The sequence below is a fragment of the Oryctolagus cuniculus genome, chromosome 6 (assembly GCF_051225735.1).
Source record: "Oryctolagus cuniculus isolate XC-2025 breed Fujian yellow rabbit chromosome 6, ASM5122573v1, whole genome shotgun sequence".
NCBI classification, from domain to species: Eukaryota; Metazoa; Chordata; class Mammalia; order Lagomorpha; family Leporidae; genus Oryctolagus; species Oryctolagus cuniculus.
The window spans coordinates 492,236-513,953 of record NC_142872.1 but is presented as its reverse complement, the minus strand read 5'-3'; the positions used below and the strand labels follow the sequence as shown (position 1 = coordinate 513,953).

Below are 21,718 nucleotides of genomic sequence, written 5' to 3'. Positions count from 1 at the left end.
CTTGGCCCACTCACAGTCACCCCCGGAGTCGTGAGCAGGCCCCGCCTGGCCACAGGAGGCCCGCAGCAGGGTGAGGTGCTGCTGAGGGTTCGGGGGTGAGGGCCCCACGGGGGGGGGAGGGCTCACCTTCCTGCCGGCCCTTCAGGACCCTGGAAATGTGTGCCATGGAGGCCTTCACCCTCTGCCGCAGCCCCAGCTCCGGCGGCTCCTCCAGCGGCAGGCAGCCCCCGGGGAACTGGAAGAGGCCGCGGGGAGGCGAGGGCCACTTGCGCTTCCTGCCCACAGAGGCTGCCCCCAGCAGCGCCTCCAGGTCCTCCGGCTCCTCTGTGATCTCCAGGCGGACTCCTGGGCCCACCCCCGACCCGGGCCAGGGCCACGCTGCCTCTGGGGGCTCAGCCGGCTCGGGCTCGGGCTCATCCCTGTCCTCGTCCTCGGGGGAGGGCGGCTCGGGCCGGGGGACCCTGCTGAAGATCATGAACTCGAACGGCAGGTACTTGATGTCGTACAGATCAGAGAGGTTCAGGTAGGCAGGGTCCACCTCAGAGATGTCCAGGGAGACAGTGTCAGCGGCCTCCGCGTCCCCCGACAAGTCCCGGATCTGCACCAGGGAGACCTGCCCGCTATCCTCCCCCAAGCCCAGCTCCGGAAAGGCCCTTGGGGGACTCCCACCAGCCTCAGGCACCTCCCCTACACTGGCCGGGGGCAGTGGGCTCTCGGCTGCAGCCTCATCCTGCTCCTCTGAGGACTGGGACACAGCCCAGGCCAGCCTGGCCCACAGGGGGCCCTGCCCCAGCATGCCCCCAGCATCCCCCCCGAAGGCGAAGGTGCCGTAGCCTGCCACCCCTGCGTAGCCCCCCCGTGACCCCAGGGAGAACTTCCGTGTGGTCGCCTGCTCCTGTGGCCGCTGCGGGGGGGGTGTGGAGTCGGGGGATCCCCTGGCCTCTAGGGAGGGGCCTGGAAGGGACATGTCCTGGGGCTCCATCTTGGAGCTTGGTAGGGGTCTGTCTGGGGAGGGGGACTCCAGCCAGGAGGAGCCGGGAGGGGCTGAGGCAGCAGCTGACAGGGGACCACGGCCCTCTCTGGGAACAGGGCCCTGCTCGGGGAGGTGGAGGGGCGCCAGCTGCCCCTGACAGCTGTCCTGGGACGTCCCCTCCAGCAGGGCTGGGTCACCCCCAGACCATGGGAGGTGCTCCTGTCCCTGCAGGGAGCCCTGGGGGTGCGCCGTCTCCCTGGCAGAGACCCCCGAGGCCAGCGCCAAGGGGGCCGGCGGTGGACATTGTCCCCCGGAACAGGGGGCTGGGCTGGTGGCAGTCTGTGGGTCATGGTCCAGGGAGCGGCCGTGGCCACGATCTTCACGAGAGCTGGAGCCAGGCTGTACGGAGGCCGCTGTGGTGGGGGGGCTGGGTGGCTCCTCACTGGCAGCCGCCTCCTCCAGGGCCCGGTGCTCCATCAGCGGCTCCCGCAGGCCCGGCAGCGCCCTGGCGATGTACCCACCCTTCAGCAGGTGCCGCCGCCGGGCCGGGTGCCGCCTGCCCCCTAGGGTGGGGCCCTCGCCTGCCTGCTGGTAGAACAGGCTGTGGATGACGCTGTGCCGGGGCACCGGCCCAGTGCCTTGGGGTGATGCCAGCGGGGCTGCTGCCACCAGGGACCCACTGGCCTCGGCCTCTTCTGGCAGGCTGGCCGAGGGCCGCAGGAAGCCCCTGGGGTGCAACAGCGGGGAGTGGGTCACTGGGGAGGGAGGCAGCGACTTGGCCCTGGCGAAGGGGGCCAGCTCGGTGTCCGAGGAGGAGGAGGAGCTGGAGGAGGCATCGGCCTCGCCCCGCAGGTGCCGGGCCACTCCCAGCGAGGGGCTGTCAGGCGGGCCGTGGAGCAGCTCGGGGATGGAGCGCATCACCAGGATGGACTTGTAGCTCATCAGGGAGCGCTGCGGGCACAGGAGCAGCAGGTGGGCCTGACGCCTGGAGAGCAGGTGCTCGGACCCCACACCCTGCCCGGCCGGCACTGCCCGCTCTGAGACCGGGGGCGCTCGGTGGGGCGGGCAGGCACTGCTCACCTGCCAGCGGCTTCGGGCCAGGAGGAACTTGAGCTGCTTGGTGCTGACGAACTGGGCCTCCTCGGCTGGCACAGAATTCTGAGGTGGGAGGGGCGGCCACATGGGGCAGGGGCAGCAGCAGCGGGACCAATGCCTGGTCCAGTGCCCCACCGGGGAAAGGGGACGAGGAGGAGGTAAGTCGAAGGCCAAGGGTCAGAGGTGCTGGAGTTCCGTGAGGGTCCCAACGCCCCTCTACACCCAGAAGGGCTAAGGTTCTCAGGGCTGGGGAGGGGCCTGGCGGTCCCTCCGTGCGTGGGGTGGGGTGCAGCCCGAGCGGACTCACCAGGAACCAGGGGTGTGCAAGGCACTGCGAGGCGCTGGGCCGTGCCCTGCGGAGAGAGGCAGTCCGGTTGGCCAGGTGGCCAGGGCAGGGCCACCTGGCCTGCAGCAGGGCTAGACTCGTGTGCACTCACCCTGGGGCCCTCTGCAGAGTGGCCTTGAGGAAGTCCCTGGCGTCCTCGCTGAGGTGGGCGGCCGCCGGGCTGCCCCAGGACACCCGCCCCTCCAGGATGTTCAGAAGGGTGGCTCGGTCACTCTCGCCCGCAAATGGGGACGAGCAGGTCAGGCTGTGAGCAGAGAGACCCCGCTGGGTGGGCCCTCAGCTCACGCCCACCCAGCGAGTGGCCCAGGCTAAGCTGAAGATGAGTGCGCTGGCCCGAGTAGCCTCTGGCCAGCCCCCCGGGGCCTGCAGGGAAGGGGCTCAGCCCTGCCTGCTGAGGGCAGGGGCCAGTGAGCAACACCAGGCAAGCCCCTCGCATCTGGTGGGCCGGCTGCCCGGTCCCAAGATAGCTGCATTTGGGTACAGCCGGCCGTGCCCGTGGCTTCCGTCCGGGGGAGGTCAGCTCAGGACCAGCTGACGAGGGCAGAGCTCTGCTCACCTGAGGTAGGAGATGACCCCCATGGCCCTGCAGGAACGAAACAACAACAGTCACCCTGGCCTGGCCACCAGCAAGGGGGGTGCCCAGGAGGGGGTGGTGGGGCACCACTCACCAGATGTCAGAGGCCTCGCTCACGGGGGTCTGCTCGATGATCTCGGGGGCCACAAACTCGGGGGAGCCATAGGCGCTGTACTGCGGCTCTGTGGGGGAGACTTTCTGGGCAAAGCCGAAGTCACAGATCTTAATGTCCTCCCGGGCAGGGTGCACCATCAAGATGTTGGGCGGCTGTCGGGCAAAGTCAGGGCATTGGCAAGGGTTGTGCCTTGGGGGAGGTGACTCCCGGAACTCGGGGGACAATTTGGTGGGGGCTGCCTCAGCCGGGAGCACTCCCCGGCAGGAGGCCTGCAGGCAGGGGGTTGTGCTGCCTCCCCACGGTCCAGGGTGCATAGGTACCTTTATATCCAGGTGAAGGACACCGTGGCTGTGCAGATAATGCAGTCCCTCCACCAGCTGCTGGATGTAGACCTTGACCTGCAACCAGGGTGCTGTTCAGGTGTGAGCCCAGCCTTGGCCTCCTACACAGGCACCTGGCCCAGGTCCCACAGGTGACCTGCAAGGCCCTCCTGGGCTCTGAGTGCCCACTGCCTTGGGACAGCTCCACCCTGAGCCAGCTGGGAAGAGGCCAGAGTGGTCAGGGGACTGCTGAGGCCAGTGTAGACCGGCTTTGAGCACCTGACGGGCTGGACATCTGTGGGGGCCACAAGTGCCTGTGCTAGGGAGGCCTGGGGTCTGAGTGGGCACTGGGAGGGGCTGAAGCTTGGGCAGGGGGCAGGCAGGGCCATCACCTCAGCCTCGGTCACCACGCCCTTCCTGAACAGGCGGTCCAGCAGTTCTTCGGAGGAGCACCTGGGCTGAGTCAAGGCAAAGTTCTGGAAGCTGACCCCCACCCACCCAGAGGCCACGCCCACAGTGAGACACCACAGGGCACGCACACCCCAGAAGCCACACCCTCCCAGGGAGGCCACGCCAACCCCGGAGGACATGCCCAGTGAAAGGCCAGGACCATAGGCTCACCAGATCTCAGGGTGGGGCTCTTGAAGCTGGGACAGTAGCGGAGGGAACCCCCTGGCCTCTGCTCCACTCCCTGGGAAGGGGGCACTGACAGGTGGGGGCAACCGAGAGGGTGGGGAGCACAGGACCCCACAACGCCCTCAGCAGGGGCCCAGCGAGTGTGGGGGCAATGGAGTACCCTGGCCAGCTGCTCTCCTGGCTAGCATCTAGACTCAGGACAGTCCACGCACCAGCACCACCAGGTGAGCCAGTCACAAGCCCCGCCGAGACCCACACCATGAGGGACGTGAGGCCAGCCTGGGCAGCAGCACCCCCTGGGCACGGCCAAGGGCAGGATACAGCTCCAGGACCAGGATGAGGGTCTTGCGCGTCTCAAACTGGTCCAGCAGCCCGGTGAGCAGCGGGTGGCTCAGCGAGGCCAGGATGTCGCGCTCCCGGTGCGCCTGCGCCCTGCCTCCCCGCAGCGGGATGAACTTGGCCGCGCAGCACAGCTGGTTGCCTTTGTGCTGCACTCTTCTCACAAAGCCAAACGCACCCCTGGAGAGGCAGCAGGGGGCGGCCCGAGCTGGACAGGCTGTTCTGGGGGTGGGAGCGGGGCAGGGGCGGGGACGGGGAGCAGGGGCCAGACCTTCCGATCTCTTCCTTGACCTCGTAGAAGGATTGCAGCTTCCTCCGACAGCTCTGCTTCTCAGAGTCCAGCGTGCTGCCTGCTGCGGCCAGGAGCCATCAGTAGGAGCCAAAGTGACCACCCGGCCCCCACTGCCCCCGCCACTCTCGGGCCTGCAGGGGCTGTTTCCTGGGCCCCCGCCTGTAGGGATGTCGTGGAAAGCCCCACACCCTGCCTAGGCCCCAGGGGCGACCAACTCACCCCCCTGGACCAGCAGCTCAGCCTTGCAGAGCACCTGGCCACCGGCGTTGCTGGCCAGGCAGGTGTAGACGCCAGCGTCCTGCGGGGCCACATCCCGCAGCACCAGGGCGTAGGTGGCTCCTTCCTGCTGCTGGCTGAGGCGGGTGCTGTCCACCAGCTGGACATCGTCCTGGAGGAGCAGGACAGAGCTGCCTCCAGCACCCCGCCCGCCCTGGTCCTCCCACACCTGGGCTCCTGGGCCAGCTCCTACCTTGTACCAAGTCACCATAGGCTGCGGGCTCCCCTCAATGACAGCCTCAAACCGTGCAGTGTCACCTGCCAGCACCTGCACATCCTCGATGGTCACCTGCATGCACGGGGGCCCTGGGGCGGGTGGGGAGGGAGCCGTGGGCAGGGGCTCCACAGGCTGCATGACCCCTGGTGCCCACCTCAGCCGGCCAGGCCTGGGCCAGCAAGGCCCTGAGCCACCACCTCCTGGCTGCCCAGGCCTGGCCGCAGGGAAGTGTTTCCCTCCGTCCAACCACCGTCTCCCACTCTGGCCTCAGCTGGTCTGCCAGCCACGGCATGCAGACCCCAGGACCCCACGTTCACTGCTGCATGGCTCTCCCCAGCAGGGAGACCCCTCAGGGGACGCACATGGGCAGGGCTCTGCACGCAAACCACCCCGGCCTGGCAGACTCGCCACCGAGGATGCGATCCCATACTTGCAGCTCCTACATCCGTGGCACTGTACACGTGGGTCCTTTGTGTGGTCTCTGAGCCGGTACTCTGGTAGACATAGGTTCTCTGCGTGGTCTCAGTGACCACGTGGCTATGGACGTCCCAGAGCAGCTCTCCTGTGCTTGCCCCCGGCCAGGCCACGCCCTCCATCCTAGAATCAGGGTGCTGTGAGCCGCAAGCAGGGACGGCTGGAGGAAGGGAAGCCAGCCCCTCATCCCAGGGGACTGGCAAGGAGGGCACTGGGGACAGCCCCCAAGGGAGGAGCGGTTACCGGATGGGCACAGCGCGGCCCTGGGCCTCAGCACCAGACTCCTGCTCCAGGCTGCTGTGGGGGTGGGGCCGTGGCCCTTCCAGTGGCTGGGCTGTGGGGACACAGGTGCCTGGTGAGGCAGAGCTGCCCAGCACAGTGGGCACTGGCCCCAAATTCTGGGCTCAGCCTGCACCTTATGTCCATGCACGAGGGCCATTCTGCCAGACCCAGCAGCCCGCCAGCCCTGACACCCTCATCCGCCCACAGGGCACACTGGGCCGGGCACTGTGGGTGCTGTGAGGGCTCCGTAGTCCCTCAGACAGGAGAGATGTGGGAGCAGGCCCAGAAGGCTGGGGGTGGGAGGTGGCCCCAGCTCTGTCCTGAGCGCCCTCCCCAGCTGGGGCAGTGAGGGCTCCCCAGGGAACCCCGCACAGCAGGTTCAGGAAGACAATGGAAGCAGGTGCAGAGGGGAGAGACGGTGGGCTGGTGGGATGAGGTGGGTGGGTGGGGAGACAGGACAGGACAGGGAAGAGTGGGCCAGCAGGAGGCAGAGCTGAGGAGGAACCTGGAGGCTCTGGCCTCACCTAGCTCCACCATGGGAGAGCTCAGCCGGTCACCCATTGCCCACCCCCAGCCCAGCCCCCAGGCAGGAGCTGGGCCACCGGCACTGGCCCCGGTTCAGCAGCAGTGGCAGAGCAGCTCCCCCAGCCCGGGCCTTGGCTCCCCCAGGCACCACCTGTTCACCTGGGGGTGCCTGAGTGTTCTGCAGAGGGACCACCCCAACCTGCAGCCGACTGAGGGGTAGGGCCCCATCCCACAGGGCTGTCAGGAGCCAATGGCCAGGCCCTGCCCATTGGCACCCATGAGATGGGGACACGAGATGACCCCCAGGTCAGATGGCCACATGGGGGCAGTGGGGGTGTCTGCGGTCAAGGCCTCACCAGCTGTGTCCGATGCCTCCCTTTCTAGGGGTGGGGGTGTGGCTTCTTGCAGTGCTGATGGCAACCTGGGGCTGGGGCTGGGACCAGGGCTGGCGAGGTCCCCCGTGGAAGCGTCCAGCAGTGTCTCTGGGATGGAGGTGACCACTTGTTCCGCTGGGGCCAGGGTGGGGTGGGCGGAGTCCTCCAGGACAGCACCTGTGGACGAGGCAGGTGAGCAGAGTGAGCTCGGGGTCTGACACCTCCCAGACCCAGGCAGGGGGCTCCCAGGACCCCACCCCAGTCCTCAGAAACTGCCCAGGGCAGTGACCCCGCCATCCCCTCCCACCTGCTGCTCGCTCAGGAGGGACAGAGACCCTCCACCCGGAGCCCAGCAGGGTGCCCCTGGGGTCTGGATGCCCACCCCCCACCCGAGAACTTGCTGTCTTCCCCTACCCTTGGGTAGCCTGATGCCAAGCCCTGGGCCGGGAGAACCCACAGACGCAGAGCCAATGGCCAAAACTGTAGGACCCTTCCGGGGGACGAGCCCCATCTGTCTCCCCCTTCCCAGCTGCCTGGCAGCCCCCTCCCCTCCAGGCCACAGCAGCTCCCCACAGCCCCTCCCCCAGACCATGTGCACTGGCCACCTGCCCACCAGCCCCAGCAGTGCTGTGCACCTTCCAGCAGGGCTGACCCAACCTCCTGCTCTGAAGGGGAGCCCTGGGCTGCCCTCTTGGGGCCAGAGCGCCCCACCCCGAGCCCCACCCCACGGAGGCCAGCGGGATCCCAGCTGCAAGGTGCTGGGGTCATCCTGTGTTGCCCTTGCCAGGGAAGCAGACTCAACCCCTGGCCATGAAGGTCAAGTCACATCCTAGCCCAGCCACACCTCTGGCCACAGGCAAGTCCGCACAGGGCCATGGCAGGCAGGCGGCCAGGCCCGCAGGCCTGCAGAGCCCTGGATGGGACTTGGAGGAGGGGGACCAGGCCATGGCGCAAGAAGGAGGAGCAGAGAGGGATGTGGGAGTCGTTTTATTTCCATCACAGAGGCCAACAGATGGGGGTCTCCCCACAGCCAGCCCCCATGCCCACCCTGCAGGAAGACCCTCCAAGGGGCCTCAGGCCCCCGGCCTGCTGGGGTGGAGGGGGCCCACGAGGAAGGAGACCGCTGGCTCTGTGAGGCTCCCAGAGCTTTGGCTGAAGCTCAAGTCCAGTGAGGTAGGAAGGGCCCTGAGTTGTGGAAAGCAAGGAGGGGTGGGGTCCAAGCTCGTGTCCCAGGCAAGTTGGGGACTTCTGGTGCAGGGCAAAGCCTGAGGGTCAAGGGTGACCAGGCCTCGGAGCCTCACGGGGCACTGTGGGAGGGGCCGGGGGCCTCGTCCCCATCCGGGCGGATGTGCAGAGTGACCGTCTCGCCCACGGCCCCGAAGCTGACCACCTGGGCGGAAACTTCCGTCTTGAAGCTGCTCTGGCCACTGTCTGTGCAACGCTGCACCCGTGCTGCACCTGGGCAGGACGGCGTCCAGGGCCCAAGGAAGGACACACCCTGGGCGCTGTGGCCCCAGGGCCCGGGCCTGAGGGAGGTCGGGGGGCCCAGCGGGTGCCCCACGCTCAGCAGCACGGGCTGCCCCACAGTGGGCTCTGAGATCTCGCGCTGCAGCACGGCCACCTCACAGGGCAGGTCATCAGGGGCCCGGGGCCCGGGGCCGCTGCGGCCGAAGGTCTCCCCGGCCTGGGGCACATAGTCCTCCAGGTCCGCCAGTGTCAGCACACGGCCGTCACGCTTCAGGATCTTGGGGTCCCGGGCGTGCAGGCCTTCCTCTTCCTCAAGCCCGACACCTTCCTCCTCCAGGGGAGCTCCCGTCCCCTCAGGCTCAGGGGCAGCCCCGTGCAGGACACCAGGGGCCAGCCACTTGTTGTTGGAGTTGTTGGTGTTGGGGTCCCCACCAGGCCCCTCTCTGGCAGGAGACGCGTCCTGGGGGCCTGTCTTCCTCACGCGGACTTCGATGGTCTCCTCGACCTCAACCCACTGGGGCTGGGCTCTGGTGCCCCCAGGTGGGGCTGCGGAGTGGGCCTCGGCCTCCGTCACGTACAGTGCAGGCACCGTGGGCTTCCAGCCTGGCCCTGCCCCAGGCCTGTGGGTCTGGCTGGGCCCTGCTGAGGACGGCAGCTCAGGTGCCAACTGCGGGCCGGCCAGGCCGCGGGAAGGAGAGCGGGAAGGGGACTTGCTGGGGGACCGTCGCCGGCCGCGGGGGCTCTTCACCACGGTGGTGATGGTCTCCTCTCTGAGGGTTGGAAAGGACCCAAGAGGGGCTGGGCACAGAGGCAGCCTCCCCTTGCCCACCCCACCAGCAGGTGCCAGAGCCCAAGTTAACGCACAAGCCAGTGACGGTGCATGCGCTGGAGCACAGCCTGCAGACCCCGGGGACAAAGCACACAGCCCATGTGGCCAACCTCAGGCCTGCAAACAGAAGGCAAGACCCCGGGGGCCCAGGGACAAAGCACACAGCCCACGTGGCCAACCTCAGGCCCTGCAAACAGAAGGCAAGACCCCGGGGGCCCACGCCCCACCACCGGCAGCTACCCCCGAAACCAGGCGCAGCCCTGCCTGTGTGCTCCCTGTGCTGGTCTCCCCTCCTGGTCTACACCACCTGCAGGCTTCCTGCGGTGCCTGTGGGGAAGGCGCCCTGCCAGCTCGCAGAAGGCAGTGCCAAGTCTCAAAAAGGACATCACACAGCAAGCACCCGTGGGGAGCCACACCCAGGCTTGGGAGTCCCTCAGAGCACCTCCTGCAGCCTCCAGGGCTGGGGTGGGAGGCCCACGCAGGGGCTGCACCATCACAGGCCCTATGACTTCAGCCTCCCCAGAACAGGAGGGCAGGGAACAAGAGTGGCTTTGCACTGGCTGCTGGCCACGGACCCTGCAAGCTCTTCTGTCTGACACCCCCCTCTCCCCGCCCAGAGGTGTGGACAGAGACGGTATAACAAATAAATAAGCTACGAACTCGCTGGGGTCGAGTACCGGTGGCAAACTGGCCGCCCAGGTCTGCTTCTGCCCAGCACACGTGAGGGCCATGGCACCCACACGCCCCCTGGCTCAGCACTGTCGCCACACACCTGCTGTGACAGGCATGTTCCCTCTCACTTTGCTCTTCTGTGGGCTGACTCAGGGTTCTGTCCAGGAGCAGTGGCTCTGGGCACAGCCTGGAGATGTGCAGCTGCCCATCGGGGTGCACGGCTGTCCCCAGTCCTGCCTCTGTAGCCCTCAGCTGGTGTGGAAGAAGCTAAGGCTCTGAGATAGGGCTCCTCAGGGTCGCGCGCCTGCTCGGACACTCGGCCTGCTGCTCTTCTGGAGCTTCTGACCAATCTGAGCAGTCCACTCAGGAACCCACAGAGGGCACGGCCCGCTCACTGCCACCCCAACAAGGCCACCGGCAGCACATGGGGCCGCCAGGGAGCAGGGCTTCCCCCCCCCCCCATGTCTGCCCCTGCCCTGTGCTATGCCTGGGAGGCCACCGCCCTCCACAGGGACTGCACTCTGTCTGCCCCAAGTCCAGAGCAGGCCAGAGACAGGACGCTGTGACTCAAGTGAGCGCTCCCGCCAAGGCTCAGGCCCCTCCTCCACATGGCAGGCACACCAACGACAGCCCTGCCGAGGCTGGGGCTGACCTGTGTCACGCTCCAGCATGGACACACCACCCCTGCTCAGGGCAAGAGGGAGGAAGAGTGATGTGGGCCTCTCGGCTGTGTGCCAACAGGCTTCCCCAGCACCACAGCCGGGCAGGCCCTGCAGGAGGGGGCCTAACCCTAACCCTAACCCCTAAGCCTAACCCTAGCCCTAACCCTAGCCCTAACCCCTAAGCCTAACCCCTAAGCCTAACCCTAGCCCTAGCCCTAGCCCTAGCCCTAGCCCTAGCCCTAGCCCTAGCCCTAAGCCTAACCCTCGCCCTCGCCCTCACCCTCGCTCTCGCTCTCCTGCAGGGCCTGCCCGGAGCTCCCCAGTCATCTGGCTGTAAGAAGCCATGGTCTTTCCTGCCTCCTGGCCGTCTCCTCTAGCACCTCCACCTGCACACACCTGCTGGGAAGTCCTCCCGGATAATCCACCTCAAAGCCAATCCTACAGCCTGTGGGTGCGCCCAGCCTGGTCCCCCTGTTACTTCGTCGTCAACCACACATGTGGTTTCCAGCCTGGGAAGCTGTGCAGGTTGAGGATGGGGCAGTGGGCACGGCACTGCGGGGAAGGGCTCTTGAGCAGCCTCCACTGTGACCACCTGAGGTGGCTTCCTCGCCTCCCTGGTCCTCTGTCCACCACCTTCCAAAGGTGAGGGTCAGGCTTACAGCCTGCGCAGGGCCCTGTGACTGCTGTCCATCATGGCTGTGCCGTGCAGTGTAATTCCAGAAAGAAAAACAGCATTTGAGCCCCAGTTTCTCATCAGCACCACGCACATCCCAACACGCTCAGCAGGTGCGCATGGCCACGGCCACCACAGCGAGCCGTGCAGATGCAACAGCTGCCACCATCACAGACACGTCATGGACAACACTGCCCCAAGAGGCAGGCCTGCGTCCAGTGCCACCCTGACTGTCCCAGCCCCGGGAAGCCGCCGTGACATGCGTCCCCACTGTGTGCCGTGACTCCAGAGGAGAGAACCAGGGGGAGACAGACACACAGAGAGCTGCTCGGCGCAGGCAGTGGGCCGGGCCACGAGGGCGAGGTGCAGGGTTAGTGGCATGCGGGGGCACCGCAGTCGGAGGAAGGAGCACGCCTGCACTTACATGATGACGGTTTTCTTGGGGACCTTAGTCTCCTGCTCAGTGACTACAAAGAAAACAGTCAGAATAGCGAGGGTTACACGCAGCCAGCGCGCGGCGTTGAGCTGGCAGAGGCGCGGCGGTGCAGCCACCTGCTTGGCGTGGGACACTGGGTCCGAGGCCTACCTGGCCACCTGCCCCTGGGCAGCACCTCACTGCCCTCATCTCTGAGTGGGGTGATCACACCGCCCTCAGAGGCTGGGTTATCTCGAGAGTGTGGCAGCGTGGCGGGGCTGTGGGGCCAGTGAGGGCCCAGCCTACGCCTCCCGCACAGGACCCCGGCTCCTGTGTGCATGGAAGCCCCGGAGATTTGTTGGCCTATGATCCCACTTCTCGTATGGAGAAAGCGGGGGCCCAGACAAGGAAAGGAAGGGCTTGTGCAGGCACCGAGAGCCAGCAGCCGCTCCCTCTTCCACAGCAGTCCAGGCAGAGGCCACGGAAGTGCGGCCAGGGGCAGCGCCAGACAATGCCTGGACAGGGGCAGGGCTCAGAACGAGCAGCGCAGCCTCAGGGTCCCAGCATGAGGTCCCCCTGCTCCAGAGCCAGCAGATGGGGGAGCTGGGGTCCAGACACAGGGTGGGGCTGGCCTGGGGCCAGGCACTCACGCCCGACCTGAGGTCTCTCCTCTACAGCCAGCCAGGCAGCCAGACAGCACTCACATCCCAGCAGCCCCTCGGTCACCCTGCAGGGAGGGGGCCTGAGAAGCCAGGTGGCCCCGGGCTGGGCACCTCCTGCTCTGCTGCACGGCCACTCGGGGACGGCAGCTTTGCCTCAGACCTGCCCTGGACGAGGTGGGTGTGGTCGGCTGTGCTGCTATCTGAAGGTGTCGTGAGGCTGCCCCCTAGAGGCAGGAGCCCCGGGGTAGAGCCTGGGGCAGACAGAAGGTTCTGGGTGTCTAGACTAGGCCCAGCCCGTCCTCTCTGAGGAGCACAGCGCCTGCACTGGGTCTCCTCTCCCCTCCCTCGAGGGCGGCTGCCAGATGCGCCCCCTCTCCCCCACAGGCCCTGGGCCGAGGGAGTGGCTGCAGCGGTGCAAAGCGAGGGCTGCTGCCCAGGCAGACTCTCAAGCACGGGACAGCGCCCACCACGGCCCTCAGGCTGTGCAGCCACGGGTTAAGGAGGAAGCGGCAGGACGAGAGTTAGAAAGCGGGAGGCGTGGGCGCCCACTCCGGGTCTTCCAGAACCATCTTCCGGCCCCGCTGAGCTGCCGACACCAGACAGCTCCCCTCCGCCACACCCAGCCCAAGACCCCACGACAAGTGACGTGCCGGCAGGAAGGAGTCTGGTGCCCCTGCCCGGCTCCTCCAGGCACTCCCACCAGACACCAGGCGCACGGGGGCAGGGACGTGCATCAGCTGCATCCCTGGGGATATGGGCTCAGCGCATGTGGCCATTGTGGGGGTGAGGAACAAGGACCCTGCCCATCGAGGGAGGGGTCCCGTTGAGGGCTGTGGAGGGTACCGCGGGTCCCCAGGCTGGGCTCCAGGGCTCTGGGTGGCCTGGCTCTGGGGGGTCCCAATAGACAGGATGGCAGGGCCCTGGGAGGGGCTGGTTCCAGTGGCTGAGGTGCTGCAGGAGCCACCTTCCAGGACTTGGAGGACACGTCCTCCAGCATGTCCCAGACATGCTCCCTGAGACAGGAGGCTCACCACCTGCCCACGCGGCACCCTCCAGGTGTGGCTGCTCCAGCTCGGACCCACCCTGCTTGCCCGTGCGGCACCCAAGCCAGCTGGCAAGTGAGCTGCTGTGCCTTGTATCAGCTCCATCCCCAGCAAGCCTCAGCCCACAGCCAGGTCCCTTCCAGGAACCCAGGAGGTAGAGCCCTCAGGGCTCTGCCGGTCCATGACCAGCTCCAGCCTGCCTGGAGGGGCCAGGGCACGCCTCGTCCAGCACTCAAGCCCTCACACCACACATCCATGACTCCCCGGGACGTCACCTTCCCAGGCTGCCTCCCAGCCTTCACCCAGGCTTCGAGTTCAGGGCTATCTCCCTGGGCCCACAGTCACTTCTCGTCTCCCAGGCACAGGCTTCCCCCCCAGGACACCAGCCTGGCCTCTCCTCCAGGAAGCATGGCCTGATAGAAAGAGGCGATGGTGGAAGCCCCTGGGCCTGTGCAGGGAGCTGCTGAGGCCGCGCAGGCCACACGGCGAGACCCACCTTCCACAGCTGCCACGAGCTGCTCCCTGTGGTGCTGGTCTCGGGCCCGCAGTGCCGGGCTCCGCAGGTGCAGGTGCCCCCCGCCGCGCGTGATGCCTAGCCGGTTCGTTAGCTGCAAACAGACAGCAGAGGCTGGTTCAGGGCCCGGTCACAATGGGGCCACCTCCACCCGCCTCAGGCAGAGTGGGGGCCTTGTCTGGCTCAGAGCTGTAAGTGGGGCTGGTGCCACCCAGGAGCCCAGTCTTGAACTGGGTTAACTCCGACTGATGCAAATTCAAACTCCGGATGGTGTCCCTCTGCCTCCCAGGCATGGCCACAGCAGATGCCGGCACAAAGCAGGAAGCTAGATGGGAACCCAGGAAGAACCAGAGCTGGTGCCCGGGCTCCTAGGACACCCACTGCCAGGGCACGCCGGCTTTGGCTGCCCCCAAGTCCTGGGGGACTGGAGGGCCTGGTGTGGGCCCCACCCTGGGATGTCCACCCAGACTAGGAGACACAGAAAAGGGCCAGCGGGCAGCTCTGTCCACCCACGGGGCTGGACACTTCCACGGGAATCACTGCTGGGGACGAATACCGCCTTTTAATCTGGTGGGCAAAGCCAGGGGTCACCTGATTTTGCCCCCCAAGAGGCAACATAAAGGGGCATCCGTGAAATGAGGGGAGGGGCCAAGGCAAGGGTGACCAGGAACATGGCTCAGGATAATGTGGGGGGAGGGGCAGAGCAGGGGAGGGGCTGGGCCAAGTGGCCTGATGTCCCCAGCTCTGCCCAGTCCTCTAGACCCTAGAGACGGACTGGGGACGGGGACGAGGACTGGGGCCCCACTGGCGCGCGTGCCTCACCTCGCACTCGTAGTGCCCAAGGTCCTCCCGGCCGGCCGCCCGGACGGTCAGCACCAGCACGCCACTACGTGGCTCACTCAGCATCTGGTACTTGTTGCCGGCGGTCAGCAGGGCCCCGTCCTTGTACCACCTGGACCAGCCCAGAGAGCAGGAGTGAGGCTGGTGTGGGCCACACTCTGCTCCCTGATCTTCGGACCTCAGGCCCCAACTCCCACCGGCCCCTCCTCCTCAGCCTCGGCCCCTCAAGCCTGCTTCAGTTCTGCCCCAGGGAATGCACCGCCCACCCACGTGCCATGGACAGGGACCACGGCCACAGGGGCCCACGCTCCCTCCCTGCCCACCCCTGGGCCAGCAGAGTCCCACCTGATCTGAGGGTAGGGGGCGCCTTCGATGGTGCAAGTGAACTGGGCGTCTTCCCCTTCCACAAAGGGCGCCGCCCGGACCTTGTTCACAAACCGCGGTGGGACTGGGCACATGGGGACACAGAGGGACGGAGACATACAGCACAGAGACAGATGCCGTGATGGAGTGGGACCTTGGGACCCTCACCCCGCTAGTGCTCCCCGATCCCTCTGCCGGCCCCCACCTGCCGCCAACCGCCTCCAGCTCCACCCTCTGCAGCTCCACAGCAGGAACAGGTGGGCAGGGAAGCCCCACCCCCAGGCGGGCCTCCCAGGCTCACCTTGTACCAGGATCTTGCCCAGGGTGCTGGCGTTGCCGGCGGCACTGGCGGCAAAGCACATGTACTGGCCGGAGTCTGCCCCGGTGAGGTTGTCCAGGATGAGGGTGCACGAACCATCAGGGTCCTCAATGAGGATGTGGTGAGGGTCCACCTCCACCGGCCTCCCATCTGGAAGGGACAGTCGGGGATGCCGTAGGGCAGGTGGGACCCCATCAGAGACAACGGGCTGGGCCTGGTCTGGGGGCCGCAGTCCCCAAGGAGTGACTGAGGAGCTGCAGCCAGAGCACTGGCTCTGGTTGACCAACAGCTGCTCACCTCAGTCTCCACCCCTGCCTCCACCTCCACCCTTACAGCTCCACCCCTGCCTCCACCTCCACCCCTGCCTCCGCCTCCACCCTTACAGCTCCACCCCTGCCTCCACCTCCACCCTTACAGCTCCACCCCTGCCTCCACCTCCACCCCTGCCTCTGCCTCCACCCTTACAGCTCCACCCCTGCCTCCGTCTCCACCCCTGCCTCCGCCTCCACCCTTACAGCTCCACCCCTGCCTCCGTCTCCACCCCTGCCTCCGCCTCCACCCTTACAGCTCCACCCCTGCCTCCGCCTCCACCCTTACAGCTCCATCCCTGCCTCCGCCTCCACCCCTGCCTCCATCTCCACCCCTGCCTCTGCCTCTGTCTCCCTCTCTGTGCAACTCGGACAACAGCTGGGAACAGGGCTGGGCCGGGGGACCTGGACCCCACCAAGGACACCCACGGTGGGTGAGACCACTTGGCCTTCGCGCTGTCTCCCATGGACATCTGTGCTGCTGCTCAGAGCACCTGAGGTGGGACCCGGCAGAGCACCCCGTGCCAACGATGGCTCTTGGGTGGCCCAGGTGCAAATGTTTCCATGGGGAGGCTCACGCCCAGCTCCCCTGAACTCCAAGGACAGCCCTAGTCAGCAGCCTTTGTCTCAGGCCTGACCACTCAGAGGCCCAAAAGCTTCCCATCAGCCAGCTGTTTCCCTGGGGCCAGCACCCTACCTCAGGGCTGCCCCACAGTGACCACCCCCAGCTCCATTGGGCTTGGTGTGCAGCCAGCTGATCCCCCACCTGGGGCCAAGAGGTGGGGCCCGTGGAACATGAGCAGTGGCTCCGAGCACTTCCCGTGTGGGCACCAGGCACGGAGCAGCCTCTCCTGCACACAGGGAGGCCTGCACCACAGGGTAGTGCTCCAGGGAACCCAGCCAGTGGGCTGCGGCATGGCCCCTGCCACCTGAAACAGGGCCACCTGTTAGCAGGGACTCTACTAGACTTGTCCTGCCTTTGGCTATGCCTGCCACTGACCCCATCCTGGCCCAGAGGCCCTGGCCCAGCTTCCTGCCTGGGGGTTCAGGCGGCAGGGGGCAGCCACACCAGGTGACACAATGCCAGTCACGTGTGTGACACGAGCTCACAGAGCCTTTCTGTGTCTGCACACCTCGGGCTGCGGGAAGTCTGCAAGCTACAGGGCCCCACTGCCTTTGCTCTGTGGGCACTGTGGGGGCATGGCTGGGGTCAGTTCCACACGCTGGCCTCTCCCCTGGTGCCCCAAGCCCCCTCGACAAGAGCCTTCATTAAACACAGCACAGGTCAGCCTGCATGGACAGAGGCTCAGCCAGGCAGCTGGACGGCTCAGGACATCAAGAGAGCAGCAAGCACCTGGGAAAACCCACTCTGGGATGGGGCGGGTCCCTCGGGACGAGGCCCCAGGGACAGCTCTTGTAGGCCAGGCGTTCTGCAAGACTGTGCTCATGCCTGGTGAGAATTTTAGTGAGACTGCAGCTGACTTCCCCCTCCTGAAGCTCTGTGGGACAGGCGTCTGGGTGACCCCCCCCCGGGAGCGCTGAGCAGTGACACATGCTGCTCTGGCTGCCAGTCATAGGCAGCAAAACTGCCTGTTGTGGACACACAGTTCTGTATCTGTGTGTATCTGTGTCTGTATGTGTGTACATGTGCATCCTGTGTGTACATATTTACATATGGAGCATAACACAGGAGTGTAAGCACAAGTGCACGTGTATTGAATGTACTTCTACATGTGTACATGCATGTGGTATCTGCACGTGCATATACATACGTATGTTTATGTGTGTGATGTGCAGCATGTACCTATGTAGGAGGAAACTTTAAAGAAAAAGCTCACCTTGCTGCAAAATGTTGGGAATCGCGTATAAAGCATGCATTGTGAAGAACGCACAAGGACCATTTCTTGAGCCAGTACAGACTTATCTTTCAGCTACCTTTGCCCATGGGCCTTCTGAGGCGCTCCTGTGTATGTGCAGTGTGTATCCAGGGGCGCACATCCGTGTGTATGCATGTGCTATGAATGTAGGAGTGCCACACATATGCAACACACACATACATGTGAATGTTCACTGTACATCTGCGTGCATACCATGCATGTCCTACATGCCACATGTGTAGTGCATGCAGTTATGTAGTGTATGGACTGTGCATGCAGAGTGCCTCACATATGTATGCAGAGTGTGAACAGATGTGTAGCATGCACTGCGCATGTAGCACACTACACAGGTATGTTGTAGCATGTACACCACACAGCTGTGTAGTGTGTGCAGGTAACCATAAGTCGTGCATGTAGCATATACCACATATGTAGTATGTGTGGTATTAATGCGCACACAGATATGTGGAGTGTAGTTCTGTGTTCACCGTGTGTAATGTGTCTGAGCAGGTACACGTGTGCGTGTGTACCTGTGTGTGTGTGAACTATGGGGCCGAGCAGCAAGTGGAGAGCCACCAGTGGCAGATGCAGAGTCCCCAGGTGGCCAGCAGCTCACCCCTGCCCCTCTGCCGGCTTCCTGACCCTCTTCCCTGGCTCGTTCCCCTCCCTGCTCTGCATCCCGGGGGTGGAGGGGCTGAGATCTCGAGGCTTGGACCTCGCCCGGTCCACGCTGCGCTACGGTCAGATGCACTCCACAGGCCAGTGGCTCCCAGGTCTCGTCACGGCCACACCCCTGTCCCAGCCTGTGCTCTGTCTCCCAGCCCTGTGAACAGCACTGCCTTCCTCTGGCTGCTCGGTGTCCACCTGCGAGGAGCGCTCAGATGCTGCTCTCCCTCCCACATGTGCCAAGACTCCCCTGGCAAATCTGGCCAGCTCTGCCCCATGTGCATCCAGGACCTGCTGTGGCCAACACTGAGGCCTCAGCCCTCACTGCAGCTCCTGGCACAAAGGAAGAGAAGGCGACAGGAGCCAGCCCAGTCCCTCTGTCATAAACCCTGATGTGGCCCACGCACACATCAAGGCTGCACCAACACAGGTCTGGCTGTTCCCCGGCCACACGAGATGCTCTGTGTGACCCTGGGTGACAATGACCGTGGCATGTGGGACATGTGTGACACTGGGGTGACAGTGGCCCCGGCATGTGGGATGTGTGTGACACTGACAGTGGCCTGGCGTGTGGGACATGTGTGACACTGGGGTGACAATGACCGTGGCATGTGGGGTGTGACACTGGAGTGACAATGGCCCTGGTGTGTGTGACGTGCGTGACACTGGGTGACAGTGGCCCTGGCGTGTGGGATGTTGTGACACTGGAGTGACAGTGGCCCTGGCATGTGGGATGTTGTGACACTGGAGTGACAGTGGCCCTGGCGTGTGGGACGTGTGTGACATGAATGACAGTGGCCCTGGCGTGTGGGACGTGTGTGACATGAATGACAGTGGCCCTGGCGTGTGGGACGTGACATGAATGACAGTGGCCCTGGTGTGTGGGACGTGCATGACACTGGGTGACAGTGGCCCTGGCGTGTGGGACGTGCATGACACTGGGTGACAGTGGCCCTGGCGTGTGGGACGTGCATGACACTGGGTGACAGTGGCCCTGCCATGCAGTGTCGACGGTGGCTTCTGGTGGAGCTGGATGCATTCCTGGCCAAATCCCTCTCAGTTAGGAAGGATGCTGATGTTGCTGTGTAGACACAGGTGCTCTGTGCAGGATCCCACAGCGCAGGCAGCTATTCTCGCCATGATACGGTGGGCCTGGGCCCGGCCCAGCCCAGCCCAGCCCAGCCCAGCCTGGCCCCGGCCCCCCGGCCCCAGCCCAGCCCCGCCCCAGCCCCAGCCCAGCCCCCTCCCTGCTCCTGACCTGCCTCAGTACCTGCAGCACCTTCCCAGGCCCTGCGGCTGCCTCACTCCCCACCCAGGACCCGCCTCGCAGGCCTAGGACACTGGCCACGTAGCCAGTCGTGGCCTGTCTTTCCTTGCCTGCCAGTTCTCAGGAATGTGTCACACAGGCAAGCGTACCTTTGTACCAGCTCACGACAGGCTTGGGCGTGCCGGTCACCCGGCAGGCCAGCTTGACCGTCTCCCCCAGCTCAGCTGTGCAGTCGGCCAGCTCCTCTTCAAAATCCGGGGGGCCTGAGGACACACAGGGCTCTGAGGGCTCTCACGATGCCCTCAGGGACACCCTGCCCTGCGCCACCTGCCCCACACCCGAGGCAGTGGGTGCTCGAGATCCGGGTGTGTGCAGCAGGCTGGGCACACTGGGCAGTGGCAGGGGCTGCAGGGGAGGCTGCAGTCCCAGGGCCGCCCCAGCCCTCGCATCCCTGGCTGGATCCGAATGGGGCCCATGCTGTGTCTCCCCTCAGGGCTCCCCGACACCCAACTCAGCCACTGCACCCTCTCGGAGCTGACGGGGCAGCCCCCAGGCGGGATGGGGGAGGCCGGCGGTCACTCACGCCACACGGGCAGGGCCAGGCGCTGCTGGATGCCGCAGATCTCCTTCACCCACGAGCTCTTGATGATGACCGTGCGGGCCTGCAGCAGGTACTTGCGCACTGAGTCCTCCCGCTCATGCCAGACCTCGAAGGCGCGGTCATCCCCCTCCACCTGGTCGTTCAGGTCGATGTTGCTGAGCTGCAGGGGTGGGGGGTCAGTGTGTCAGTGGGGGCGTGTGGGGAGACAGCCGTGGACTCGGCGGCACCGGCCCCGCCCCCGCCCCAGACCTTCATCATGTTTCGGAACACATAGCTGGAGGTGTCGGTGCGGGGGTCCCGCCGCGGCTTGCAGATCACCAGGTGGTTGCGGAAGAGGAAGACGTGGCGATTGTGGCCCTTCCAGGGCATGCGGGCCCCCGGAGCCCCTTCCCACACGATGAAGTGGCCCTGGGCGGGGGGATGGGGCTCCAGTCAGCCGTGGCCAGCCCTGCACCCCGGTCAACGCCCCAACGCGGCCCGCAGCCCCACCTGGCGGATGGGTTCGCCCAGGGCCTCCAGCGTGCCCGGGTAGTTCTCCATGAGGGACACGTGCAGCTTGTTCTCGGCCCGCTGGGGCAGCGCCGACACGACCGCGTAGGCCTGCTCCAGCAGCGCACAGTTCTGCCTGTTCCGCGCCTTGTTCCGGATGAGCTCCTGCAGGTGAGGAGGACGCGGGTCAGGGCTCAGGACCTCCTGCGGGCCAGGCCCTGTGGGGCGGCGGGCGGGCGGGCACACCTTCAGCAGGGCTTGGTACTGCTGCACCCGTGCCACCGGCTGCTCCAGGTAGTGCTGCAGGGGCAGCGGGGGCGGCTGCAGGGGGTCCCCGGCCGAGAGTGCTTCCTCCGCGTATTTCTGTGGGAGGGCAGAGATCAGGGCGTGAGGACACGAGGCCCCCGGTGGCTGCAGGAAGGGCTCCAGTGCTCCCAGGCCGTGGCCGGTGGTGACTGCCCAGCAGCAGGGGCCATGGGGGCTCAGCGCTCAGGGTTGGGTCACAGGACAGCCAGCGGCCAGTGAGCCTGGGGACAGGCAGGGTAGGGCCAGCGGGCTGCTTGGCTCGGTGGGGGGCACCTTGTAGAACTCCTGGACGGCCGTGCTGACCACCACGGACTCAGCCTGCACGCGGCCCACCAGGAACTCCAGGTACTTCTCGAAGGCCTCCTGGTTCTTGATGAAGCACATGGCTACGTCGTCATCCGTGTCACAGTGCTGCAGCTCCTGCAGGAAGCTGCGTGGGGGCGAGGGTGTCAGGACCCCGCCCTAGGCTCTCTCATCTTTGGGCAGAAACAGGTGCCTGCGCAGGGGTGTGGCAGGCTGCATGTGCAGGCAGCAGCCTGGATGTACCCAGGGCTGTGCATTATGATGTGTGTGTGCACAGCTGCCTGCGTGTAGCATGTGGCTGTGCATGGACACACATGGGCCATGTACACAGGTGTGTGTGTGCACATAGATGTACATGTTGCCATGTACATGTACAGAAGGGTCTATGCTGACCACATGGGCATGGTCCTATGAGGGTTGCAGTGGACATGTAAATCCGTGTAAACATGCACACGCATGACAGCACGTGTGCTGCAGGCCCTCCACGAGTAAGCCAGGTGCCCACACTGTGTCCTTGCCCAGAGACAAGAGGCACCCATGGGCAAGTCAGGTCAGGTCAGGTCAGATCAGGCTCTTTCCTTTCTCCACTCCTGCCCTCCCCAAC

The 21,718-nt window shown here is 65.7% G+C and overlaps 1 protein-coding gene across 17 annotated transcripts in view; it reads right to left on the bottom strand.

The window, feature by feature from the left end:
* OBSCN (obscurin, cytoskeletal calmodulin and titin-interacting RhoGEF) overlaps positions 1–21,718 on the bottom strand; it is a 115,058-nt gene that overhangs the window by 3,255 nt on the left and 90,085 nt on the right. For 14 of the 17 annotated variants that reach the window (XM_089334667.1, XM_089334668.1, XM_089334678.1 and 11 more), the window contains 25 exons: positions 21,085–21,241; positions 20,752–20,868; positions 20,506–20,670; positions 20,266–20,424; positions 19,999–20,176; positions 19,565–19,678; positions 15,280–15,447; positions 14,961–15,063; positions 14,598–14,727; positions 13,758–13,869; positions 6,821–7,015; positions 5,901–5,991; positions 5,614–5,780; positions 5,160–5,272; positions 4,910–5,078; positions 4,670–4,751; positions 4,381–4,578; positions 3,816–3,876; positions 3,424–3,501; positions 3,083–3,255; positions 2,971–2,997; positions 2,506–2,658; positions 2,376–2,421; positions 2,054–2,131; positions 127–1,924 (listed from right to left, as the gene is read on the bottom strand). In XM_089334667.1, coding sequence (XP_089190793.1) covers positions 127–1,924; positions 2,054–2,131; positions 2,376–2,421; positions 2,506–2,658; positions 2,971–2,997; positions 3,083–3,255; positions 3,424–3,501; positions 3,816–3,876; positions 4,381–4,578; positions 4,670–4,751; positions 4,910–5,078; positions 5,160–5,272; positions 5,614–5,780; positions 5,901–5,991; positions 6,821–7,015; positions 13,758–13,869; positions 14,598–14,727; positions 14,961–15,063; positions 15,280–15,447; positions 19,565–19,678; positions 19,999–20,176; positions 20,266–20,424; positions 20,506–20,670; positions 20,752–20,868; positions 21,085–21,241 — 4,832 coding nt within the window. Of the gene's footprint in view, positions 1–126; positions 1,925–2,053; positions 2,132–2,375; positions 2,422–2,505; positions 2,659–2,970; positions 2,998–3,082; positions 3,256–3,423; positions 3,502–3,815; positions 3,877–4,380; positions 4,579–4,669; positions 4,752–4,909; positions 5,079–5,159; positions 5,273–5,613; positions 5,781–5,900; positions 5,992–6,820; positions 7,016–7,809; positions 9,076–11,565; positions 11,609–13,757; positions 13,870–14,597; positions 14,728–14,960; positions 15,064–15,279; positions 15,448–19,564; positions 19,679–19,998; positions 20,177–20,265; positions 20,425–20,505; positions 20,671–20,751; positions 20,869–21,084; positions 21,242–21,718 lie in introns of those variants that run through there. The other 3 variants (XM_089334681.1, XM_089334682.1, XM_089334684.1) reach the window with 2 other exon arrangements.